Raw genomic sequence first — 27,309 nt, forward strand, 5'->3', positions numbered from 1 at the left:
CCCCGATTCGAAGCTGGGCGGAAACAGTTCTCTATGACAAATCCATTAAGTACTGTATTTGTAACAGAGAATAGTTGTTCTAATAAATGCCTTACTTTGGAAATTCGAATACATGCAATAAATATTTGTAAAATGCGGTTTACTCCTTGCTGGTAATTAATGCAGCAGTTTCTGTAGTGTAATGGTTATCACATTCACCTTACATGCGAAAGGTCTGTGGTTGAAAAACTGATAGAAACAGTGATCTTTGACACATGCAGTTAGTGCTGTATCAACAACAGAGAATATATGTTCTCATGAATGGCTTTTTTTGGAAATTGGAATACATGCAATGAATATCTGTAAAATTTGGGTTACTCCTTGCTGATAACACTTGCATCAGTTTCTGTAGTGTAGTCGTTATCACGTTCGCTTTACACGCGAAAGGTCCCTGGTTCGAAACCGGGCGGAAACAGTCATCTTTGACACATGCAGTAAGTTGTGTATTTATAAAAGAGATGAGTTGCTTTCATAAATACCTTATTTTGGAAATTCAAATACATGCACTGACTATAAGAAAATTAAGTTTACTTCTTGCAGGTATCTCAAGCAGAAGTTTCTGTAGTGTAGCTGTTATCACGTGCACTTAACATGCAAAAGGTCCCTGGTTTGAACCTCTGTGTAAACAGCACTCATTGATACATTCAGTAATGTAGAGAAATGCTATTTCTTATGTAGGAGACCAAACTATTGTTAAGGGGGGGCTACAACTCAGAGTTGAGCCTGTGGGGTCCCCTACAGGATAGCTCCCGCATTACACTAATGGCCAAAACCAGCGCACACACATGATCTCCGTTGTCTCTGAACGTTGAATGCCCGAAGAGGATTCTACGATGACGGACAGACTACTGAGCCAATGGCGGAAGACTACAGACTACACCCCAGCTGAACCAATCCAAAGATCCGATCTTCCAGAATCAACCTACTTTCTTTTCTATATAATAGTGGTGTACTGATTGTAACGGCCTCTTCTTCGTCTGCGCTTCCGTACGAACCAGCGGGAGAGCCGTAATTACGCTGTTCTAGATATCTTCACTCTGAATAAACTGTAGCTTGTCATACAATTTACCACCTTGTCTGAATCGATCCTTGACCGACTCGTCCGTCTACATATCTAATTACTAACAGAAATGGTAGCAGAGTATAGTTTACTAACGATCCAGTCGAAGTGAGTTGATTTGGGTGTGGAGAAGGCGAATTGGGGAAAGGACGATTCATTAAATAAATAAGAAAGACGGGTGAAGACTTTCGGGGGAGGGCAACAATTCTGCTCAACTCGGAAAACTGATTTCAAGGTGCACCATAAAAAAAAAATAAGGTAAGCAAAAGCCTGTTAAATCAAACTTTGCATATTGTCGAATAGTCTGTCCAAATTTTTATCAGTTTTTCCGAGTAAGTATGAATTCTTGTGTAAATGTATAATTTGCTGACGAGTCGAAATAACAGTGTATGTGAACATATGTAGTAACGAACCGGCGACGGCCGGTGTGATTTAAATCATTGATGAGATATCAGTCCGGTCAGCACAGTCTGCTAGCTTTCAATGATGAGTGATCACTGTTTTGTCTTTGATAGTTCCGATAGGGGTCGGGAATAGAGATCAGTAGGGGATAGCTAATTACTATTCTTCAAATCTGGCACCGAGGGGATAAATTGTAATTTTATCCCGTGACCCGGTACGGCTCAGTCTGATAGAGATTCACCGATAGGGGTCGGACATGTGTGATAGTTCCGATAGGGGTCGGGAATAGAGATCAGTAGGGGATAGCTAATTACTATTCTTCAAATCTGGCACCGAGGGGATAAATTGTAATTTTATCCCGTGACCCGGTACGGCTCAGTCTGATAGAGATTCACCGATAGGGGTCGGACATGTGTGATAGTTCCGATAGGGGTCGGGAACAGAGATCAGTAGGGGATAGCTAATTACTATTCTTCAAATCTGGCACCGAGGGGATAAATTGTAATTTTATCCCGTGACCCGGTACGGCTCAGTCTGATAGAGATTCACCGATAGGGGTCGGACATGTGTGATAGTTCCGATAGGGGTCGGGAATAGAGATCAGTAGGGGATAGCTAATTACTATTCTTCAAATCTGGCACCGAGGGGATAAATTGTAATTTTATCCCGTGACCCGGTACGGCTCAGTCTGATAGAGATTCACCGATAGGGGTCGGACATGTGTAATAATTCTGATAGGGGTCAGCTCGATAGGGATCAGGAATAGAGATCAGTAGGGGATAGCTAATTACTATTCTTCAAATCTGGCGCCGAGGGGGATAAATTGTAATTTTATCCTGTGGTCCGGTACGGCTCAGTCTGATAGAAATTCACTGATAAGGATCGGCTTTCAGGGGTCAGAGATGTAACGTGCTGTTTTGTCTTGTTTTGTCTATTTGTAACTGGTTATGTTATGTTAAAATGCAATGTGGTTGTAATTGTTTCCATTAAGATTGTTGGTGGTTAGATAGAGGGAGAGAGAGAGAATTATAATAAGGGATATTGGATAAATCCGAAACTTCTATATTGTACCTATGTACCTATGTTAATAGGTACATGTATAAATGTATAATCAGGAATGAAATGACTGATGTATAATTGAAATAATATCTGAATATAATATTTAAATATTGAGACTAAATAGTCTAATAGATCCCTTGGTTGTGCGCTCCATAATGCTATACAACCATAATGCTATACAACCATGCGGTTTTTCTCAACCTGAATATACGAAGGAGAAGCTCTGAGATAAGGCAGAGCACGAGCAATAGTGTCTCTTCGAATACATCGTGGGTACTAATCAACGTCGGGCGAAGTATATGCTAACTATATTCAGATAGAAGGAGAGAATTTCGATTAAAACTACGATTAAATTCCGATTGAATTAAATTAAATTACGTTTAAAGCAAATTCACAATGGCGACTCCCAATACTCCAAAGCTGAGGTTTAATGAGTTCCTAGAACAAAAAATTGAATATAGATCAGGGGGAAAGGAACGATGGACGCCTATAAAGAAAGTTTGGGAGGGATTGAAGTTAAGATGGACACAAGCAGGTTATCTAGGGGGGTGGCCGCCAACAGGAGCCCAGCTGAAAACAATGGAATGTGAGTTGAGAGGGACGTAGCAGGAGGCCAGAGACAAGGAAGTTGAAAGAAATAAAAGCCATGTATTTAAGAACCAAGGGACAAAACAGAGAATGAACAGAAGGCGGGGCCATTGCGTCTCCCACTGGTCTGCTTACTGGCGTAAATGAAGATTTGTAAGAATCAAATCCTGTGCATGAAACACGCTTGATATTCAGTCGGGGACTAATATCGATATGAATGAGGTCGGGGACAAAGCGAGTGTGGTACATGAGGTGTTTCAGTTGGAGCTGGAACCGGTGAGAATGTTGAAAAAGTCGCAGGCTTGCTGATGAGAGTTATATCATAGAATATTGAGGGGGGTGCATGACTGTTGGAAAGAGTGTTAAACTCTATTAACGCAAATTTCTTTTTGCGGATTTATATTATGAGGTTTGAACTATACTAATGTTGTAGAATTACATAATCAACATCTGAACATACTTACGTTAAACATTAATTGAGCCACTGAGTAATAGATAAGCTGTACACTAGGTACGGGGCGAAGGGTGTGGTCGATGTAAGACGGGAGTGGTGTTCTAACCAAATTATTTAGTTATTTTAATTCATTTATACAAGTACTTCCCGGGTATTGATTTTGGTTTGATTGTTCAGATAACATCATTGAAATTAAACAGGAGGTCAAGGTATACTAACATTAGAATCTGTTTTCATTATGGAGAACTATGAAAGGCCCGCAGAGTGGATTGCAGGCTGAGGTTTTTATGTTAAAGGGACAGTGCACATTTATCACAGTTGTGTGTGTCTGTCTAATGGCTGGGTATTTAAGAAGTATTTTTGGGAGAAAATTTGGAGAAACACGAATAAGACATGAAACATCGAGACAAATTATTTGAGTTTGAGGGGATTATCATAATTATTAGGTTTTGTTTTTGTAGTAAATGTTTGGGTTAAGGGGATTTCCATGTTCCCAGAGACATGATATTTTAAAGAAGCACGCTCACATATGGAACCTTTATGAGTTTTTTATTTTATGAGTTTTAATTACATAAGTAATTTTTATTTTATTTTAAGGATAAAGGGTTCTTTAATATGTCTAATATGGTATGGAACACGAATGTGGGGGGATGGTGTAACCCGTGACCGGATTTCATGGCTCTCTCGGGTGGTCTGATCAGCCACAAGGGGGTGCCATTTGAATAATACATTTGTGGTCATGGGTAATACTGTTTAAAAAAATAAAAATAAAAAATAAAATAAATATTTTTTGGATTTTTTTTTTTTTTAAGGTAACTTAATTATAGTGGAGTTTACTTAACCTATATAAAGACTTTAGTAATTGCCACCATAGACATGTTTTTCTAAAAATAAAAATCCATGAGTTTAGATAAAGCCAAACAGTGGGACATTTAGTTAAAATGTGGAAACATGGGAAAAGGCAGACAGATGAGCCCTCCCCCGCACTGCAGAGACCTTGACGGTTGGAGAGCAGAGAGGAGAAGTTTTAGAAGGGAGCCAGGACGAGCAAAGATAACGGAGTGTGTAGATAACAGTCACTGAGTGGAGACAAAAGGGAGAATTGGACATGTGGGAAATTAAAGGGGCGCTCCTACATGATAATGTCAGAACAGAAGGATAATATACTAATCTTACCTAAGTCATTATTTAGAGTAGGTAAGGTTGTTACCTGGGCAGAGCCAGGTATCAAAAGGGGGATAGGTAAATTGTGGTCTAGGATAGGATGGGGCCTATTGGATAAGAAACTAATATTTAAAAAAATATATAGTTAACAAATGGGCATAGAAGTTAAAGATAGAATCAGATCAAACATGAGAAACTGTTTGTTAACCAAGCCTGTATGTCCAGCATTTTATGCATTATAGGTGAACTGCAGGTGAAGTCACTCAATCCAGTCCCAGAGGCTTGTTGGGGGGACCATACCAAGGTCTCCTGGTGGCAGCTAGCTGAAAGAGCTACCCGGATTCATATCGCACGGTGGGAGGGTAAGACACACTGACACTATCGAACAATAAACAGTGTTCGAGAGGAGAACTGGAATTAACAGAATTCCGGGGGCCATCTCTCGAATGAAGAAAATCCTCCCTGTCCTGTCACCCCTGTTTTTGTTCATAGAAGTGACGATGTGTCTGGCTCTTGCTAAGTGATGTGTTCTCGGGGAAAGGGTGGGGCTTCACATGGAAGCTGTTTGTCTGAGCTGTCTTATCGTGGGTGACATCCCAAATAACACAGCTCCGGATGAATCAGTACCCGAAGCCTCAGCTGGTTTGACCACCCTGGATCACGGGTTGACAGAAAACACTGGGGTGGATACTTCTGATTAATTGGGTTTGATAATATGTTTAGAAAATGGGGAAAATATTATGATCACTGTATTGTGGGCTACATTCACCTGTGTGACTGTTTTAGTTTTATGGGGCTGTTGTCTAACTCCCTGTCTATGAGGCCTTATTTCCAGGACTCTGGAGAAATCGATGGAAATAGATGGTGATGTACCAGCGGATTCCAGGTTCTGACCCGTGGAATGCTGAATGTATGTCTACAGAACAAGTGGACGAAAATTATAAATGAAATTATATTAAATTGGGAGGGTGTCCGTATGGGGATTACAGGATAACCGACATGGGACAGTTCTGGGATTGGAAGAGAGGGTATCCTTAAAGCAGAGGGGATCCCACAAAGGTGGATAGGTTTTCCATGATATGGGAAAACCTGGGAGCACTGTTGAACTTTGTAAAGGTGATGAAATCTTGCTAACCATCAAAACTATTAAGCTCTCTGATGCAGGCACTTACACCCTCGGACTACAAAGGACCGGGACAGACACGATGGGTGTGTTTTCTATTAAGGTGCTGCCAAAACCAGAGGTCCCAGATGAACCAGGGCCAGACACACTCCTCTACCACCCCTGGACCGAACCTGCCACCACTGTATTAAAAAATCCCATTCAGGTAATTAATGTTAGACTATTCAGCTATTGATCAATTAGGCACTGAGACTGGTGTTATTGGTAGGGACAATTTGTGGCTTTCTTATATGAGGTATACAGTTAAGACCCTGAAAAGAAAGGACTACATGAGTTACATGAAACATTGGTCATGATGGACCTGTTCTGGCTACACACCCATTTGCTATAGGAGAAGGAGAGGGGTGGTTGTGTATTCTGAGAGGTTTATACCTGGTTGAGGCCAATTCAACTCTCTGTTCCTCTTTGAGCCTTGTGTTTCCTACAGTACCTCCTCATCGGGCCCCTTGGGGTGTTGAGGCATATGGGGGCAATTACAGTTGCATCACGGGTACAGGTAATGGCATTGATTATGGGAGATTGCCTGAAGCTGATTGCAGTAGTAACATAACCATTAATTCCACTTGGCCAGTTACAGGCCTAAACCAAACTAGTGGTCTGGCTGATGTGTGGTGGATCTGTGGACCCAAAAGAGTGCTGAGACCCATTCTTAGAGGAGACTGGCAAGGTACGTGTGCTCTGACCAGTTTGATAATTCCACTGACCATTGTTGATGTTACTGCTGAACAGTTGTTGGGTTCTGTATCCAGGGGACCTGAAAACATTCCATCCCATGGGAGACATAGAAGTAGTGCTCCATGGACAGAGGATGTAGTTGACATACACACTAACCTGTTGGGAGTGCCGGTGGGGGTTCCTCATGAGCTTCAGGCCTTGGGCAGGAATGATGGATTATAGGTCCAGCCATAGTGGATGCAAGACAGACTGCATGGATTCATTACATCTACTATGATCAACAGCGTTTTGTTAATTACCCCCGTGATGCACTCACTGGTATGTCTGAACAGTTTGAGGCCACATCTAGGGTTGCCAGACAGAATAGACTTGCTTTGGATATGCTTCTTGCCAGTCAGGGGGGCGTATGCAAGATGTTCGGTGAACAATGTTGCACGTATATTCCTAATAACACCAGTCCAGATGGTAGTATATCTAAGGCCCTTAGTGGGCTTGATGCACTATCTGCTGAGATGAGGACCATGGCGGGGGTGGAGGAGTCTGGCCTGTTCTCTTGAGTGGGAGCCTGGTTTTGGTAAGTACACTAGAATGGTGGTTACTGGATTTCTGACCCTAATTTTTGTATTTTTGTTATTGATGTGGTGTGCTGCTTGCATCATACCGTGTTTCAAGAAGTCTGTTACAGATGTGGTGAAGGCTTCAGGCATGATGATGCCTTTGCTTGATGCTCCAGTTGGAGATGCTGATACTGAAGCATGCTTTCAGGGGAGGATGAGACTGACTGAGGATGACCCATGGTATGCTGTGGGCGAGGTAGTAGAATAAATCTTACACCACCACAGTTCCTTGTTATACATCTTAATGATGGGTTTTCTTTCCAGTATGTTTGTTCTCCCTGTTGTGAAGGTTTTGAGTCCCTGGGTGGCATGAAGCCCAACTGGTGCAGGATAGGAGTAGCTGAGAGGACCAGATGGTTTATAATAATGCTTTGCTTTGTTTTACTCTGTTTTCCATGACCAAAGTTTTATCCGGTATCTTACATGTCAATAAACAAAGTGTTATCCTGTTTTTGCTAAGTGACACCCTTGTGGGTGTCAAAAGGGGGACTTAAATTTCACACAATTTTTTTTTTAATGTTCTGTTTTTGAATGAGCTGTTCTCTTTTGACATGAAGGTATTTTAAACTCTGTGACTGTTATATGATTCATTGCTGAATTTTTGTTCACACCCTGGGGGGTGTGAAAAAGAGGGATTATTGGTTCCTGTGTTTTACATTATAGCCATTACCATATATATGATTGAATATTATCTGCTGTTGGCTTGTGTTGATGTATGCAAGTGTTATGCAACATAGCTGACTTGAAACATTGTTAAAAGTGTCAGGGCCAGGGGACTTTCTCATGCTGGAAAAATACAGAAGGGAGGGCACATTCAGAGCGTGGGGTTGCGAGAACAAGCGGTTTTTTGTTGTTGTTAGATAACAGGAGCCAGGTGCGTGATAACGGTATGGAGCATGAGAGCCTGGCTGCAACTTCTCTTATGACATTGCAGAATCGCATTGCAGTAGATATGCTACTGGCGGAGAAAGGTGGAGCTTGTACTATGTTTGGTGAACAGTGTTGCACTTTCATCCCTAATAACGCAGCCTCCGATGGTAGCTTGACCATGGCCTAGAAGGTTTGAGGACGCTTAATGGTAAAATGAAATCTCATTCTGGGATGGATACCTCGATGTGGGACTCCTGGATGAGTGCTTTTGGTAGATATAAAACCCTGGTGTCCTCCATTTTGGTATCCATTTCGGTGTTCGCTGCCATTTTAGTTCTCTGTGGATGCTGTTGCATTCCATGCATCCGTTCCCTTGCCACTAGGGTTATCTCTAAAGCCATTGACCCTTCCTCCCCTTCCCAGATGTTTCCTCTGCTGGATAAAGACCTACTTGAATTCGAGGATGAGGAGGAGAGTGCCTATTAGATTTACATTATATCTGCTGTTGCCTTATGGGGATGTATGTATGTGTTATGCAAGTGGATCATTCCGCCTGACTTGCCTAGTTTAAGTCACATCTCTTTGGAGATGTGAAGAGAGGGAATCACAACTTTTTCCTGCGGGAAAAAAGTTGGCTTATGTAGACAAGCATTTACTTTTATTTTGAGCTGTTGTTCTCCGCTCTGTAAAATGAGGGTTGTAAGTTCCTAGGTGGCTGGTAGCCAACTTAGTACATAGTGGGATTGAATGGAGAACATGATGGTAATACTATATCTATTTCTGTTTAATACCGTGCCTTATTTCATAGTCCCATTGGGAGAAGTTTCTCTTTGTGTCTGGATCCAGTTAGGTTGTGTCACGTCTCTGGTGAGACGTGAAGAGAGGGTTTTGTAGAGAAATGCTATTTCTTATGTAGGAGACCAAACTATTGTTAAGGGGGGGCTACAACTCAGAGTTGAGCCTGTGGGGTCCCCTACAGGATAGCTCCCGCATTACACTAATGGCCAAAACCAGCGCACACACATGATCTCCGTTGTCTCTGAACGTTGAATGCCCGAAGAGGATTCTACGATGACGGACAGACTACTGAGCCAATGGCGGAAGACTACAGACTACACCCCAGCTGAACCAATCCAAAGATCCGATCTTCCAGAATCAACCTACTTTCTTTTCTATATAATAGTGGTGTACTGATTGTAACGGCCTCTTCTTCGTCTGCGCTTCCGTACGAACCAGCGGGAGAGCCGTAATTACGCTGTTCTAGATATCTTCACTCTGAATAAACTGTAGCTTGTCATACAATTTACCACCTTGTCTGAATCGATCCTTGACCGACTCGTCCGTCTACATATCTAATTACTAACAGAAAGTACCATAGTTGAAACTGAAAATTCAATTTTTCATTAATGCCTTCTTTTGGGAATCAAAAGATTCCATAGCGTAGTGGTTATCAAGTTCACTTAAGACGCAAAATGTATACTTTTCGATGCTGGGCGGAAACAGACGTCTCTGACACGTGAGAAGTACTGTATTTGTAACAGAGAATTTTCATAAATGCATTATGTTGGAATTTCGAATTAGTGCGATGAATATATGTAAAATTTGGTTTACTCCACAGTAATAATTCTAGCAGCAGTTTCTCTAGTTTAGTAGTTATCAAGTTTGCTTTACACATGAATGGTTCCCGATTCGAAGCTGGGCGGAAACAGTTCTCTATGACAAATCCATTAAGTACTGTATTTGTAACAGAGAATAGTTGTTCTAATAAATGCCTTACTTTGGAAATTCGAATACATGCAATAAATATTTGTAAAATGCGGTTTACTCCTTGCTGGTAATTAATGCAGCAGTTTCTGTAGTGTAATGGTTATCACGTTCACCTTACATGCGAAAGGTCTGTGGTTGAAAAACTGATAGAAACAGTGATCTTTGACACATGCAGTTAGTGCTGTATCAACAACAGAGAATATATGTTCTCATGAATGGCTTTTTTTGGAAATTGGAATACATGCAATGAATATCTGTAAAATTTGGGTTACTCCTTGCTGATAAAACTTGCATCAGTTTCTGTAGTGTAGTGGTTATCACGTTCGCTTTACACGCGAAAGGTCCCTGGTTCGAAACCGGGTGGAAACAGTCATCTTTGACACATGCAGTAAGTTGTGTATTTATAAAAGAGATGAGTTGCTTTCATAAATACCTTATTTTGGAAATTCAAATACATGCACTGACTATAAGAAAATTAAGTTTACTTCTTGCAGGTATCTCAAGCAGAAGTTTCTGTAGTGTAGCTGTTATCACGTGCACTTAACATGCAAAAGGTCCCTGGTTTGAACCTCTGTGTAAACAGCACTCATTGATACATTCAGTAAGTACCATAGTTGAAACTGAAAATTCTATTTTTCATTAATGCCTTCTTTTGGGAATCAAAAGATTCCATAGCGTAGTGGTTATCAAGTTCACTTAAGACGCAAAATGTATACTTTTCGATGCTGGGCGGAAACAGACGTCTCTGACACGTGAGAAGTACTGTATTTGTAACAGAGAATTTTCATAAATGCATTATGTTGGAATTTCGAATTAGTGCGATGAATATATGTAAAATTTGGTTTACTCCACAGTAATAATTCTAGCAGCAGTTTCTCTAGTTTAGTAGTTATCAAGTTTGCTTTACACATGAATGGTTCCCGATTCGAAGCTGGGCGGAAACAGTTCTCTATGACAAATCCATTAAGTACTGTATTTGTAACAGAGAATAGTTGTTCTAATAAATGCCTTACTTTGGAAATTCGAATACATGCAATAAATATTTGTAAAATGCGGTTTACTCCTTGCTGGTAATTAATGCAGCAGTTTCTGTAGTGTAATGGTTATCACGTTCACCTTACATGCGAAAGGTCTGTGGTTGAAAAACTGATAGAAACAGTGATCTTTGACACATGCAGTTAGTGCTGTATCAACAACAGAGAATATATGTTCTCATGAATGGCTTTTTTTGGAAATTGGAATACATGCAATGAATATCTGTAAAACTTGGGTTACTCCTTGCAGATAACACTTGCATCAGTTTCTGTAATGTAGTGGTTATCACGTTCGCTTTACACGCGAAAGGTCCCTGGTTCGAAACTGGGCGGAAACAGTCATCTTTGACACATGCAGTAAGTTGTGTATTTATAAAAGAGATGAGTTGCTTTCATAATTACCTTATTTTGGAAATTCAAATACATGCACTGACTATAAGAAAATTAAGTTTACTTCTTGCAGGTATCTCAAGCAGAAGTTTCTGTAGTGTAGCTGTTATCACGTGCACTTAACATGCAAAAGGTCCCTGGTTTGAACCTCTGTGTAAACAGCACTCATTGATACATTCAGTAAGTACCATAGTTGAAACTGAAAATTCAATTTTTCATTAATGCCTTCTTTTGGGAATCAAAAGATTCCATAGCGTAGTGGTTATCAAGTTCACTTAAGACGCAAAATGTATACTTTTCGATGCTGGGCGGAAACAGACGTCTCTGACACATGTGAGAAGTACTGTATTTGTAACAGAGAATTTTCATAAATGCATTATGTTGGAATTTCGAATTCGTGCGATGAATATATGTAAAATTTGGTTTACTCCACAGTAATAATTCTAGCAGCAGTTTCTCTAGTTTAGTAGTTATCAAGTTTGCTTTACACATGAATGGTCCCCGATTCGAAGCTGGGCGGAAACAGTTCTCTATGACAAATCCATTAAGTACTGTATTTGTAACAGAGAATAGTTGATCTAATAAATGCCTTACTTTGGAAATTCGAATACATGCAATAAATATTTGTAAAATGCGGTTTACTCCTTGCTGGTAATTAATGCAGCAGTTTCTGTAGTGTAATGGTTATCACGTTCACCTTACATGCGAAAGGTCTGTGGTTGAAAAACTGATAGAAACAGTGATCTTTGACACATGCAGTTAGTGCTGTATCAACAACAGAGAATATATGTTCTCATGAATGGCTTTTTTTGGAAATTGGAATACATGCAATGAATATCTGTAAAATTTGGGTTACTCCTTGCTGATAACACTTGCATCAGTTTCTGTAGTGTAGTGGTTATCACGTTCGCTTTACACGCGAAAGGTCCCTGGTTCGAAACCGGGTGGAAACAGTCATCTTTGACACATGTAGTAAGTTGTGTATTTATAAAAGAGATGAGTTGCTTTCATAAATACCTTATTTTGGAAATTCAAATACATGCACTGACTATAAGAAAATTAAGTTTACTTCTTGCAGGTATCTCAAGCAGAAGTTTCTGTAGTGTAGCTGTTATCACGTGCACTTAACATGCAAAAGGTCCCTGGTTTGAACCTCTGTGTAAACAGCACTCATTGATACATTCAGTAAGTACCATAGTTGAAACTGAAAATTCTATTTTTCATTAATGCCTTCTTTTGGGAATCAAAAGATTCCATAGCGTAGTGGTTATCAAGTTCACTTAAGACGCAAAATGTATACTTTTCGATGCTGGGCGGAAACAGACGTCTCTGACACATGTGAGAAGTACTGTATTTGTAACAGAGAATTTTCATAAATGCATTATTTGGAATTTCGAATTCGTGCGATGAATATATGTAAAATTTGGTTTACTCCACAGTAATAATTCTAGCAGCAGTTTCTCTAGTTTAGTAGTTATCAAGTTTGCTTTACACATGAATGGTCCCCGATTCGAAGCTGGGCGGAAACAGTTCTCTATGACAAATCCATTAAGTACTGTATTTGTAACAGAGAATAGTTGATCTAATAAATGCCTTACTTTGGAAATTCGAATACATGCAATAAATATTTGTAAAATGCGGTTTACTCCTTGCTGGTAATTAATGCAGCAGTTTCTGTAGTGTAATGGTTATCACGTTCACCTTACATGCGAAAGGTCTGTGGTTGAAAAACTGATAGAAACAGTGATCTTTGACACATGCAGTTAGTGCTGTATCAACAACAGAGAATATATGTTCTCATGAATGGCTTTTTTTGGAAATTGGAATACATGCAATGAATATCTGTAAAATTTTGGTTACTCCTTGCTGGTAACACTTGCATCAGTTTCTGTAGTGTAGTGGTTATCACATTCGCTTTACACGCGAAAGGTCCCTGGTTCGAAACCGGGTGGAAACAGTCATCTTTGACACATGCAGTAAGTTGTGTATTTATAAAAGAGATGAGTTGCTTTCATAAATACCTTATTTTGGAAATTCAAATACATGCACTGACTATAAGAAAATTAAGTTTACTTCTTGCAGGTATCTCAAGTAGAAGTTTCTGTAGTGTAGCTGTTATCACGTGCACTTAACATGCAAAAGGTCCCTGGTTTGAACCTCTGTGTAAACAGCACTCATTGATACATTCAGTAAGTACCATAGTTGAAACTGAAAATTCTATTTTTCATTAATGCCTTCTTTTGGGAATCAAAAGATTCCATAGCGTAGTGGTTATCAAGTTCACTTAAGACGCAAAATGTATACTTTTCGATGCTGGGCGGAAACAGACGTCTCTGACACATGTGAGAAGTACTGTATTTGTAACAGAGAATTTTCATAAATGCATTATGTTGGAATTTCGAATTAGTGCGATGAATATATGTAAAATTTGGTTTACTCCACAGTAATAATTCTAGCAGCAGTTTCTCTAGTTTAGTAGTTATCAAGTTTGCTTTACACATGAATGGTTCCCGATTCGAAGCTGGGCGGAAACAGTTCTCTATGACAAATCCATTAAGTACTGTATTTGTAACAGAGAATAGTTGTTCTAATAAATGCCTTACTTTGGAAATTCGAATACATGCAATAAATATTTGTAAAATGCGGTTTACTCCTTGCTGGTAATTAATGCAGCAGTTTCTGTAGTGTAATGGTTATCACGTTCACCTTACATGCGAAAGGTCTGTGGTTGAAAAACTGATAGAAACAGTGATCTTTGACACATGCAGTTAGTGCTGTATCAACAACAGAGAATATATGTTCTCATGAATGGCTTTTTTTGGAAATTGGAATACATGCAATGAATATCTGTAAAACTTGGGTTACTCCTTGCAGATAACAGTTGCATCAGTTTCTGTAGTGTAGTGGTTATCACGTTCGCTTTACACGCGAAAGGTCCCTTGTTCGAAACCGGGCGGAAACACTCATGTTTGACACATGCAGTAAGTTGTGTATTTATAAAAGAGATGAGTTGCTTTCATAAATACCTTATTTTGGAAATTCAAATACATGCACTGACTATAAGAAAATTAAGTTTACTTCTTGCAGGTATCTCAAGCAGAAGTTTCTGTAGTGTAGCTGTTATCACGTGCACTTAACATGCAAAAGGTCCCTGGTTTGAACCTCTGTGTAAACAGCACTCATTGATACATTCAGTAAGTACCATAGTTGAAACTGAAAAATCAATTTTTCATTAATGCCTTCTTTTGGGAATCAAAAGATTCCATAGCGTAGTGGTTATCAAGTTCACTTAAGACGCAAAATGTATACTTTTCGATGCTGGGCGGAAACAGACGTCTCTGACACATGTGAGAAGTACTGTATTTGTAACAGAGAATTTTCATAAATGCATTATGTTGGAATTTCGAATTCGTGCGATGAATATATGTAAAATTTGGTTTACTCCACAGTAATAATTCTAGCAGCAGTTTCTCTAGTTTAGTAGTTATCAAGTTTGCTTTACACATGAATGGTCCCCGATTCGAAGCTGGGCGGAAACAGTTCTCTATGACAAATCCATTAAGTACTGTATTTGTAACAGAGAATAGTTGATCTAATAAATGCCTTACTTTGGAAATTCGAATACATGCAATAAATATTTGTAAAATGCGGTTTACTCCTTGCTGGTAATTAATGCAGCAGTTTCTGTAGTGTAATGGTTATCACGTTCACCTTACATGCGAAAGGTCTGTGGTTGAAAAACTGATAGAAACAGTGATCTTTGACACATGCAGTTAGTGCTGTATCAACAACAGAGAATATATGTTCTCATGAATGGCTTTTTTTGGAAATTGGAATACATGCAATGAATATCTGTAAAATTTGGGTTACTCCTTGCTGATAACACTTGCATCAGTTTCTGTAGTGTAGTGGTTATCACGTTCGCTTTACACGCGAAAGGTCCCTGGTTCGAAACCGGGCGGAAACAGTCATCTTTGACACATGCAGTAAGTTGTGTATTTATAAAAGAGATGAGTTGCTTTCATAAATGCCTTATTTTGGAAATTCAAATACATGCACTGACTATAAGAAAATTAAGTTTACTTCTTGCAGGTATCTCAAGCAGAAGTTTCTGTAGTGTAGCTGTTATCACGTGCACTTAACATGCAAAAGGTCCCTGGTTTGAACCTCTGTGTAAACAGCACTCATTGATACATTCAGTAAGTACCATAGTTGAAACTGAAAAATCAATTTTTCATTAATGCCTTCTTTTGGGAATCAAAAGATTCCATAGCGTAGTGGTTATCAAGTTCACTTAAGACGCAAAATGTATACTTTTCGATGCTGGGCGGAAACAGACGTCTCTGACACATGTGAGAAGTACTGTATTTGTAACAGAGAATTTTCATAAATGCATTATGTTGGAATTTCGAATTCGTGCGATGAATATATGTCAAATTTGGTTTACTCCACAGTAATAATTCTAGCAGCAGTTTCTCTAGTTTAGTAGTTATCAAGTTTGCTTTACACATGAATGGTTCCCGATTCGAAGCTGGGCGGAAACAGTTCTCTATGACAAATCCATTAAGTACTGTATTTGTAACAGAGAATAGTTGTTCTAATAAATGCCTTACTTTGGAAATTCGAATACATGCAATAAATATTTGTAAAATGCGGTTTACTCCTTGCTGGTAATTAATGCAGCAGTTTCTGTAGTGTAATGGTTATCACGTTCACCTTACATGCGAAAGGTCTGTGGTTGAAAAACTGATAGAAACAGTGATCTTTGACACATGCAGTTAGTGCTGTATCAACAACAGAGAATATATGTTCTCATGAATGGCTTTTTTTGGAAATTGGAATACATGCAATGAATATCTGTAAAACTTGGGTTACTCCTTGCAGATAACAGTTGCATCAGTTTCTGTAGTGTAGTGGTTATCACGTTCGCTTTACACGCGAAAGGTCCCTGGTTCGAAACCGGGCGGAAACAGTCATCTTTGACACATGCAGTAAGTTGTGTATTTATAAAAGAGATGAGTTGCTTTCATAAATACCTTATTTTGGAAATTCAAATACATGCACTGACTATAAGAAAATTCAGTTTACTTCTTGCAGGTATCTCAAGCAGAAGTTTCTGTAGTGTAGCTGTTATCACGTGCACTTAACATGCAAACGGTCCGCCGGTTTGAACCTCTGTGTAAACAGCACTCGTTGATACATTCAATAAGTACCATAGTTGAAACTGAAAATTCAATTTTTCATTAATGCCTTCTTTTGGGGGAGCAATTATTAGGAAATGGAAGTCATACAAGACCACTGATAATCCCTCTCGATCTGGGGCTCCAGGCAAGATCTCACCCCGTGGCGTCAAAATGATCACAAGACCGGTGAGCAAAAATCCCAGAACCACACAGGGGGACCTAGTGAATGACCTACAGAGTGCTGGGACCAAAGTAATAAAGCCTACCATCAGTAACACACTACGCAGCCAGGGACTCAAATCCTGCAGTGCCAGACGTGTCCCCCTGCTTAAGCCAGTACATGTCCAGGCCCATCTGAAGTTTGCTAGAGAGCATTTGGATGATGCAGAAGAAGATTGGGAGAATGTCATATGGTCAGATGAAACCAAAATATAACTTTTTGGTAAAAACTCAACTCGTCGTGTTTGGAGGACAAAGAATGCTGAGTTGCATCCAAAGAACACCATACCTACTGTGAAGCATGGGGGTGGAAACATCATGCTTTGGGGCTGTTTTTCTGCAAAGGGACCAGGACGACTGATCCGTGTAAAGGAAAGAATGAATGGGGCCATGTATCGTGAGATTTTGAGTGAAAACTTCCTTCCATCAGCAAGGGCATTGAAGATGAAACGTGGCTGGGTCTTTCAGCATGACAATGATCCCAAACACACCGCCCGGGCAATGAAGGAGTAGCTTCGTAAAAAGCATTTCAAGGTCCTGGAGTGGCCTAGCCAGTCTTCAGATCTCATCCCCATAGAAAATATTTGGAGGGAGTTGAAAGTCCGTGTTTCCCAGCAACAGCCCCAAAACATCACTGCTCTAGAGGAGATCTGCATAGAGGAATGGGCCAAAATACCAGCAACAGTGTGTGAAAACCTTGTGAAGACTTACAGAAAACATTTGACTTCTGTCATTGCCAACAAAGGGTATATAGCAAAGTATTGATAACTTCTGTTATTGACCAAATACTTATTTTCCACCATAATTTGCAAATAAATTCATTAAAAATCCTACAATGTGATTTTCTGGATTTTTTTTTCTCATTTTGTCTGTCATAGTTGAAGTGTACCTATGATGAAAATACAGGCCTCTCTCATATTTTTAAGTGGGAGAACTTGCACAATTGGTGGCTGACTAAATACTTTATTTCCCCAATGTAGTTAATCACAGTGGGTCCCCTCCTCTCCTGTAAAACTAGTTAATCACAGTGGGTCCTCTCCTCTCCTGTAAAATGATTTTGTTTGAGGGAATAAACGGAATTATAATAAAGATTTGAATTGAAAAAAATCCATCAACTGATTAAACTTTTTACGTAATTATTGTTTTAAGTACAGTGTACCAAATCCTGAGGGAATCAACTATAGTGTTTATTTTATTAAACAGGGTAATCTGTGCTGTCATGTGATCCATGTTTTAACTACAGTGTAACAAGTATTATAAATAATCATATGTCCCTGGGTGGGATAACCATGTCTCAAAATAGCAGAAAAGGTCATCAGAATTGTGCTACGGCTATACACCGCGTGTTACTCTCAGGTGATAACCACTACACTACAGAAACTGCTGCTTGAAGCATCTACAAGGAGTAAACAGATTTGTATTGATATTCCTGGAGCTTTCTGTTTCAGCCCTGTTTCTAACTGTGGACATTTTGTTTCTGAGGCGAACACGATAGGCACCACACTGACAATGTTCTTTCCTCTCTGTATCTCTGTCTCTCTTTACCTCTCATCTCCCCCACCCAGCCTCTCTGTCTCAATCTGTCTGCCTCTCTCTCACTCTGTCTCTCACTGTCTCACTCTCTCTCACCATCTCTCTGTCTGTCTCCCTAACCCTTCCCCTTTTGGTATTAGTCAACCAGTCTGTGTGTTTGAGGAACTAAAAGAGCTGATTAATCACTTTCAGACTATCAAAATGAAAAATTAGGAAACATTGAAGAAACACGAAAGGGAAAGGGTCAAAATATGATTATATATGTACACACACACATTTAGATGTACCCAGCCCTCCTTGAACCCAGAGAGCGAAACAGAGAGGAGGGTGTGTTGAGGGGTGGTTGGAAGGGGGGGGGAGAGGGGGAGGAGGGTAGAGAGAGGGGGGAGAAGAGAGAAGGGGAGGAGGGTAGAGAGAGGGGGGAGTGTTGAGGGGAGGTTAGAGTGGAAGAAGAGATGAGAGAGGGGGAGGAGGGAAGAGAGGGGGAGGAAGGAAGAAAGATGGGGAGGAGGGTAGAGAAGAGGGGAGGAGGGTAGAGAAGAGGGTAGGAGGGTAGAGGGAGGAGGAGGGAAGAGAGAGGGGGAGGGGGAGGAGAGAAGAGAGAGGGGGAGTAGAGAAGAGAGAGGGGAGGAGAGAAGAGAGAGGGGAGAGTGTTGAGAGGTTGGAGTGGGAGGAGAGAAGAGAAAGGGGAGGGAAGAGAGAGGAGGAGGAGGGAAGAGAAAGGGGGATTGTTGAGGTGAGGTTGGAGTGGGAGGAGATAAAAGAGAGGAGGAGGAGGGTAGAGAGAGGAGGAGGAGGGTAGAGAGAGGGGGGAGGAGGGAAGAGAGGGGGGAGTTGGGAAGAGAGATGGGAGGAGGGTAGACAGAGGAGGAGGAGGGTAGACAGAGGGGGAGGAGGGAAGATAGAGGGGGAGTTGGGAAGAGAGAGGGGGAGGAGGGTAGACAGGGGGAGGAGGGAAGAGAGAGGGGGAGGAGGGTAGAGAGAGGAGGCTGGCAGCTTGTTCTAATAAAGAGCCTGTTGATAGATAGAGGTGCAGGGTAAGGGTGGAGGAGAGAGCAGAGTGTATGAAAGAGAACGAGGTAGGGAAGGAGGGGAGAGAAAGAGCGGAGAAGAGAGAGAGGAGAGAGGAAAGGAAGGAAGAAAGAGAGCTGTTTGTGTGTTAGAGAGAAGAGGGGAGAGAGAGGGAGGGGGAGAGAGAATAGAAAGACTGTTATATCACTGCTAAGCGATACAGACCATGGCTGAACAGAGAGGTAGGATTACAGCTCTGCCTGACACACACACACACACACACACCACTTCCTTTGGTGTGACATTACCGTGACAACGTTACAATTGATGCAGTAAAGGTCAATAGAACGCAGGACACTGTTCTAAATAGTCCCTGAATGTTCTAAATGGTCCCTGAATGTTCTAATTACTGTCTGAATATTCTAAAGAGTGTCGGAATGTTCTAAATAGTGTCTGAATGTTCTAAATAGTGTCTGAATGTTCTAAATAGTGTCTGAATGTTCTAAATAGTATCTGAATGTTCTAAATAGTGTCTGAATGTTCTAAATAGTGTCTGAATGTTCTAAATAGTATCTGAATGTTCTAAATAGTGTCTGAATGTTCTAAATAGTGTCTGAATGTTCTAAATAGTATCTGAATGTTCTAAATAGTGTCTGAATGTTCTAAATAGTGTCTGAATGTTCTAAATAGTATCTGAATGTTCTAAATAGTGTCTGAATGTTCTAAATAGTATCTGAATGTTCTAAATAGTGTCTGAATGTTCTAAATAGTGTCTGAATGTTCTAAATAGTGTCTGAATGTTCTAAATAGTGTCTGAATGTTCTAAATAGTGTCTGAATGTTCTAAATAGTGTCTGAATGTTCTAAATACAGTCTGAATAGTCTAAATAGTGTCTGAATGTTCTAAATACAGTCTGAATGTTCTAAATAGTGTCTGAATGTTCTAAATAGTGTCTGAATGTTCTAAATAGTGTCTGAATGTTCTAAATAGTATCTGAATGTTCTAAATAGTGTCTGAATGTTCTAAATAGTATCTGAATGTTCTAAATAGTGTCTGAATGTTCTAAATAGTGTCTGAATGTTCTAAATAGTGTCTGAATGTTCTAAATAGTGTCTGAATGTTCTAAATAGTGTCTGAATGTTCTAAATAGTGTCTGAATGTTCTAAACTAAATAGTGTCTGAATGTTCTAAATAGTGTCTGAATGTTCTAAATAGTGTCTGAATGTTCTAAATAGTGTCTGAATGTTCTAAATAGTGTCTGAATGTTCTAATAGTATCTGAATGTTCTAAATAGTGTCTGAATGTTCTAAATAGTGTCTGAATGTTCTAAATAGTGTCTGAATGTTCTAAATAGTGTCTGAATGTTCTAAATAGTGTCTGAATGTTCTAAATAGTGTCTGAATGTTCTAAATAGTGTCTGAATGTTCTAAATAGTATCTGAATGTTCTAAATAGTGTCTGAATGTTCTAAATAGTGTCTGAATGTTCTAAATAGTGTCTGAATGTTCTAAATAGTTGTCTGAATGTTCTAAATAGTGTCTGAATGTTCTAAATAGTGTCTGAATGTTCTAAATAGTGTCTGAATGTTCTAAATAGTGTCTGAATGTTCTAAATAGTGTCTGAATGTTCTAAATAGTGTCTGAATGTTCTAAATAGTATCTGAATGTTCTAAATAGTGTCTGAATGTTCTAAATAGTGTCTGAATGTTCTAAATAGTGTCTGAATGTTCTAAATAGTGTCTGAATGTTCTAAATAGTGTCTGAATGTTCTAAATAGTGTCCTGAATGTTCTAAATAGTGTCTGAATGTTCTAAATAGTGTCTGAATGTTCTAAAATAGTATCTGAATGTTCTAAATAGTGTCTGAATGTTCTAAATAGTGTCTGAATGTTCTAAATACAGTCTGAATAGTCTAAATAGTGTCTGAATGTTCTAAATAGTGTCTGAATGTTCTAAATAGTGTCTGAATGTTCTAAATAGTATCTGAATGTTCTAAATAGTGTCTGAATGTTCTAAATAGTGTCTGAATGTTCTAAATAGTATCTGAATGTTCTAAATAGTGTCTGAATGTTCTAAATAGTGTCTGAATGTTCTAAATAGTGTCTGAATGTTCTAAATAGTGTCTGAATGTTCTAAATAGTGTCTGAATGTTCTAAATAGTGTCTGAATGTTCTAAATAGTATCTGAATGTTCTAAATAGTGTCTGGATGTTCTAAATAGTGTCTGAATGTTCTAAATAGTGTCTGAATGTTCTAAATAGTATCTGAATGTTCTAAATAGTGTCTGAATGTTCTAAATAGTGTCTGAATGTTCTAAATACAGTCTGAATAGTCTAAATAGTATCTGAATGTTCTAAATAGTGTCTGAATGTTCTAAATAGTGTCTGAATGTTCTAAATAGTGTCTGAATGTTCTAAATACAGTCTGAATAGTCTAAATAGTGTCTGAATGTTCTAAATAGTGTCTGAATGTTCTAAATACAGTCTGAATAGTCTAAATAGTGTCTGAATGTTCTAAATACAGTCTGAATAGTCTAAATAGTGTCTGAATGTTCTAAATACAGTCTGAATAGTCTAAATAGTGTCTGAATGTTCTAAATACAGTCTGAATAGTCTAAATAGTGTCTGAATGTTCTAAATACAGTCTGAATAGTCTAAATAGTGTCTGAATGTTCTAAATACAGTCTGAATAGTCTAAATAGTGTCTGAATGTTCTAAATAGTGTCTGAATAGTCTAAATAGTGTCTGAATGTTCTAAATAGTGTCTGAATGTTCTAAATAGTGTCTGAATGTTCTAAATAGTGTCTGAATGTTCTAAATACAGTCTGAATAGTCTAAATAGTGTCTGAATGTTCTAAATACAGTCTGAATAGTCTAAATAGTGTCTGAATGTTCTAAATACAGTCTGAATAGTCTAAATAGTGTCTGAATGTTCTAAATAGTGTCTGGATGTTCTAAATACAGTCTGAATAGTCTAAATAGTGTCTGAATGTTCTAAATAGTGTCTGAATGTTCTAAATAGTGTCTGAATGTTCTAAATAGTGTCTGGATGTTCTAAATACAGTCTGAATAGTCTAAATAGTGTCTGAATGTTCTAAATAGTGTCTGAATGTTCTAAATAGTGTCTGAATGTTCTAAATAGTGTCTGAATGTTCTAAATACAGTCTGAATAGTCTAAATAGTGTCTGAATGTTCTAAATACAGTCTGAATAGTCTAAATAGTGTCTGAATGTTCTAAATAGTGTCTGAATGTTCTAAATAGTGTCTGAATGTTCTAAATAGTGTCTGGATGTTCTAAATAGTGTCTGAATGTTCTAAATACAGTCTGAATAGTCTAAATAGTGTCTGAATGTTTTAAATCATCCCAGAATGTTCTAAATAGTGTCTGAGTGTTCTACAGCAGGTGCCTGCGGGTTCTAATGAATGTAGAGTTAGGTTTAGTGTCTGGTTTTGTGTTAGGTGTTAGTTCTAAGGGGCTTCAGAGATTTGAGGATCGTTTTAGGTTAGTATGTGTGGTATGATGTCTGTCCTCCAAGCTCCCATAATGCTTTGCTTTCTCAAAGAGGAAGCCAACTTCCTGTTGTTGAGTCATGTCAGTGAGAATCCTGTTTTAACAGGAAGTGACTAGATGAGAGACCCTCTGTGAGGGTTGAGGTTAGTTTCTTTAGATTCAGGATTCTTTTAAGGGTGTTCAGTCTCAGAGAACAGTGGAAGGGTTAGACGACAGTGGAATTTGATGTATTTGTATTTATTATGGATACATTTATTATGCCAAAGCAGCAGCTACTCTTCCTGGGCTCCAGCAAAATAAGGCAGTTTATACAGTTTTAAAAACATTACAATACATTCACAGATTTCACAACACACTGTGTGCCCTCAGGCCCCTACTCCACCACTACCACATATCTACAGTACTAAATCCATGTGTTGGTATAGTGAAAATGTTGTCGTGTGTGTGTGAGTGTGTGTGTGTGTGCCAATGTTTGTGTTGCTCCACAGTCCCCGCAGTTCATCAGGTGTTTTTTAATCTGTTTAAAAAAAAAATCTAAGTCTACTGCTGCATCAGTTACCTGATGTGGAATAGAGGCTTCCATGTAGTCATGGCTCTGTGTAGTAGTGTGCTACTCCCATAGTCTGTTCTGGACTTGGGGACTGTGGACTTGTGCCATGTCTTGTGGGGTATACATGGGTGTCTGAGCTGTGTGCCAGTAATTCAGACAGACAGCTCAGTGCATTCAACATGTCAATACCTCTCATCAATAAAAGTAGTGATGAAGTCAATCTCTCCTCCACTTTCAGCCAGGAGAGATTGACATGCATCTTATTAATATTCGCTCTCTTGTGTACATCCAAGGGCCAGCCGTGCTGCCCTGTTGTGAGCCAATTGCAATTTTCCTAAGTCCTTTTTTGTGGCACCTGACCACACGACTGAACAGTAGTCAAGGTGCGACAAAACTAGGGCCTGTAGGACCTACCTTGTTGATAGTACTGTTAAGAAGATAGAAACTAGGGCCTGTAGGACCTGCCTTGTTGATAGTACTGTTAAGAAGATAGAAACTAGGGCCTGTAGGACCTACCTTGTTGATAGTACTGTTAAGAAGATAGAAACTAGGGCCTGTAGGACCTACCTTGTTGATAGTACTGTTAAGAAGATAGAAACTAGGGCCTGTAGGACCTACCTTGTTGATAGTACTGTTAAGAAGATAGAAACTAGGGCCTGTAGGACCTACCTTGTTGATAGTGTTGTTAAGAAGGTAGAAACTAGGGCCTGTAGGACCTACCTTGTTGATAATGCTGTTAAGAAGGTAGAAACTAGGGCCTGTAGGACCTGCCTTGTTGATAGTACTGTTAAGAAGGTAGAAACTAGGGCCTGTAGGACCTACCTTGTTGATAATGCTGTTAAGAAGGTAGAAACTAGGGCCTGTAGGACCTGCCTTGTTGATAGTACTGTTAAGAAGGTAGAAACTAGGGCCTGTAGGACCTACCTTGTTGATAGTACTGTTAAGAAGGTAGAAACTAGGGCCTGTAGGACCTACCTTGTTGATAGTACTGTTAAGAAGGTAGAAACTAGGGCTTGTAGGGCCTGCCTTGTTGATAGTACTGTTAAGAAGGTAGAAACTAGGGCCTGTAGGACCTGCCTTGTTGATAGTACTGTTAAGAAGGTAGAAACTAGGGCCTGTAGGACCTACCTTGTTGATAGTACTGTTAAGAAGGTAGAAACTAGGGCCTGTAGGACCTACCTTGTTGATAGTACTGTTAAGAAGGTAGAAACTAGGGCTTGTAGGGCCTGCCTTGTTGATAGTACTGTTAAGAAGGTAGAAACTAGGGCCTGTAGGACCTGCCTTGTTGATAGTACTGTTAAGAAGGTAGAAACTAGGGCCTGTAGGACCTACCTTGTTGATAGTACTGTTAAGAAGGCAGAGTAGCACTTTATTATAGTCAGACTTCTCCCCAGACTTTTGTGCCTTGTTGCAAACATGAAGCATGTTTTGGAATATTTTTTATTCTGTACAGGCTTTCTATTTTCACTCTGTCATTTAGTTTAGTATTGTTAATGTTGTTCATCCATCCTCAGTTTTCTCCTATCACAGCCATTAAACTCTGTAACTGTTTTAAAGTTCCTGAGTGGTTTCCTTCCTCTGGAAGGATATAAATGTTTATATAATGTGAAAGGGTTAGGGGACAGTTATAGTTGATATCAATATGTTTCTATATTGTGAAAGGGTTAGGGGACAGTTATAGTTGATATCAATATGTTTATATATTGTGAAAGGGTTAGGGGACAGTTATAGTTGATATCAATATGTTTCTATATTGTGAAAGGGTTAGGGGACAGATCAAATCAAATGTATTTATATAGCCCTTCCTACATTAGCTGATGTCACAAAGTACTGTACAGAAACCCAGCCTAAAACCCCAAACAGCAAGAAATGCAGGTGTAGAAGCACAGTGGCTAGGAAAACTCCCTAGAAAGGCCAATACCTAGGAAGAAACCTAGAGAGGAACCAGGCTATGAGGGGTGGCCAGTCCTCTTCTGGCTGTGCCGGGTGGAGATTATAACAGAACATGGCCAAGATGTTCAAATGTTCATAAATGACCAGCATGGTCAAATAATAATAATTACAGTAGTTGTCAAGGGTGCAACAAGTCAGCACCTCAGGAGTAAATGTCAGTTGGCTTTTCATAGCCGATCATTAAGAGTTTCTCTACCGCTCCTGCTGTCTCTAGAGAGTTGAAAACAGCAGGTCTGGGACAGGGAGCACGTCCGGTGAACAGGTCAGGGTTCCATAGCCGCAGGCAGAACAGTTGAAACTGGAGCAGCAGCACGGCCAGGTGGACTGGGGACAGCAAGGAGTCATCATGCCAGGTTGTCCTGAGGCATGGTCGTGGGCTCAGGTCCTCCGAGAGAGAGAAAGAGAGAAATGGAGAATTAGAGAGAGCATACTTGAATTTACACAGGACACCGGATAAGACAGGAGAAGTACTCCAGATATAACAGACTGAGCCTAGCCCCCCGACACATAAACTAATGCAGCATAAATACTGGATGCTGAGACAGGAGGGGTCAGGAGACACTGTGGCCCCATCTGATGATTCCCCCGCACAGGGCCAAACAGGCAGGATATAACCCCACCCACTTTGCCAAAGCACAGCCCCCACACCACTAGAGGGATATCTTCAACCACCAACTTACCATCCTGAGACAAGGCCGAGTATAGCCCACAAAGATCTCCACCATGGCACAACCCAAGGGGGGGGGGGGGACGCACCCCTCCTAGGGACGGCATGGAGTACCAGTAAGCCAGTGACTCAGCCCCTGTAATAGGGTTAGAGGCTGGCTCTGCCAGGCAGAGACAGCAAGGGCGGTTCGTTGCTCCAGAGCCTTTCCGTTCACCTTCACACTCCTGGGCCAGACGACACTCAATCATATGACCACTGAAGAGATGAGTCTTCAGTAAAGACTTAAAGGTTGAGACTGAGTCTGCGTCTCTCACATGGGTAGGCAGACCATTCCATAAAAATGGAACTCTATAGGAGAAACCCCTGCCTCCAGCTGTTTGCTTAGAAATTCTAGGGACAAGTAGGAGGCCTGCGTCTTGTGACCGTAGCGTACGTGTAGGTATGTACGGCAGGACCAAATCAGAGAGATAGGTAGGAGCAAGCCCATGTAATGCTTTGTAGGTTAGCAGTAAAACCTTGAAATCAGCCCTTGCCTTAACAGGAAGCCAGTGTAGAAATGTCAGATTGTTCTTATTTTCCTCAATTAAGTTTGAAAAATGGGATGATCGAGCAGCAGTGAGGACTCTTCAATACTGCATGGTACGGTATTTCCAAGCTAGTCGGAAAACTTCCAGTTTGGTGTGATGCCATTTCCGTTCCAATTTTCTGGAAACTTGCTTCAGAGCTCGGGTATTTTCTGTATACCAGGGAGCTAGTTTCTTATGACATTCTTATGTTTTTAGTGGTGCAACTGCATTTAGGGTATTACGCAAGGTTAAATTGAGTTCCTCAGTTAGGTGGGTAACCGATAATTGTACTCTGACGTCCTTGGATAGTTGGAGGTCCAGAGACATGTTGGACAAAACCCACTAAGTTGATGGCTCCAAAAGCCTTTTGGAGTGGGTCTGTGGACTTTTCCATGTGAATATTAAAATCACAGAAAATTTGAATATTATCTGCTATGACTACAAGGTCCGATAGGAATTCAGGGAACTCAGTGAGGAACGCTGTATATGGCCCAGGAGGCCTGTCAACAGTAGCTATAAAAAAGTGATTGAGTAGGCTGCATAGATTTCATGACTAGAAGTTCAAAAGACGAAAACGTTTTTTTTTTTTTGTAAATTGAAATTTGCTATCGTAAATGTTAGCAACACCTCCACCTTTGCGGATATGGTCACTAGTGTAGCCAGGAGGTGAGCCCTCATTTAACACAGTAAATTCATCAGGCTTAAGCCATGTTTCAGTAAGGCCAATCACATCAAGATTATGATCAGTGATTAGTTCATTGACTATAACTGCCTCTGATAGCTGAGCTGACTACACTGACTGTGCTAGTGGCAGACTCC

General features: G+C 39.9%; 1 protein-coding gene and 8 non-coding genes across 9 annotated transcripts in view; all 9 read left to right on the plus strand.

The window, feature by feature from the left end:
* The first annotated feature begins 381 nt into the window (after nucleotides 1–381).
* trnav-uac (transfer RNA valine (anticodon UAC)) lies at nucleotides 382–454 on the plus strand. The gene has a single exon. It is a non-coding gene; the product is annotated as a tRNA-Val (tRNA).
* Nucleotides 455–10,174: 9,720 nt separating this feature from the next.
* trnav-uac (transfer RNA valine (anticodon UAC)) lies at nucleotides 10,175–10,247 on the plus strand. The gene has a single exon. It is a non-coding gene; the product is annotated as a tRNA-Val (tRNA).
* A 930-nt stretch (nucleotides 10,248–11,177) lies between these two features.
* Nucleotides 11,178–11,250, plus strand: trnav-uac (transfer RNA valine (anticodon UAC)). Its single transcript has one exon. It is a non-coding gene; the product is annotated as a tRNA-Val (tRNA).
* Nucleotides 11,251–12,182: 932 nt separating this feature from the next.
* Nucleotides 12,183–12,255, plus strand: trnav-uac (transfer RNA valine (anticodon UAC)). The gene has a single exon. It is a non-coding gene; the product is annotated as a tRNA-Val (tRNA).
* A 931-nt stretch (nucleotides 12,256–13,186) lies between these two features.
* On the plus strand, nucleotides 13,187–13,259 carry trnav-uac (transfer RNA valine (anticodon UAC)). The gene has a single exon. It is a non-coding gene; the product is annotated as a tRNA-Val (tRNA).
* Nucleotides 13,260–14,191: 932 nt separating this feature from the next.
* trnav-uac (transfer RNA valine (anticodon UAC)) lies at nucleotides 14,192–14,264 on the plus strand. The gene has a single exon. It is a non-coding gene; the product is annotated as a tRNA-Val (tRNA).
* A 932-nt stretch (nucleotides 14,265–15,196) lies between these two features.
* trnav-uac (transfer RNA valine (anticodon UAC)) lies at nucleotides 15,197–15,269 on the plus strand. Its single transcript has one exon. It is a non-coding gene; the product is annotated as a tRNA-Val (tRNA).
* A 932-nt stretch (nucleotides 15,270–16,201) lies between these two features.
* On the plus strand, nucleotides 16,202–16,274 carry trnav-uac (transfer RNA valine (anticodon UAC)). Its single transcript has one exon. It is a non-coding gene; the product is annotated as a tRNA-Val (tRNA).
* Nucleotides 16,275–19,183: 2,909 nt separating this feature from the next.
* LOC109884251 (ectonucleoside triphosphate diphosphohydrolase 1) overlaps nucleotides 19,184–27,309 on the plus strand; it is a 66,176-nt gene continuing 58,050 nt past the window's right edge. Inside the window, exon 1 of the mRNA XM_031817166.1 lies at nucleotides 19,184–19,490. Coding sequence (XP_031673026.1) covers nucleotides 19,475–19,490 — 16 coding nt within the window. The 5' untranslated portion in view covers nucleotides 19,184–19,474. The remainder of the gene's footprint in view (nucleotides 19,491–27,309) is intronic.

Source organism: Oncorhynchus kisutch, unplaced genomic scaffold (genome assembly GCF_002021735.2).
Source record: "Oncorhynchus kisutch isolate 150728-3 unplaced genomic scaffold, Okis_V2 scaffold951, whole genome shotgun sequence".
NCBI lineage: Eukaryota > Metazoa > Chordata > Actinopteri > Salmoniformes > Salmonidae > Oncorhynchus > Oncorhynchus kisutch.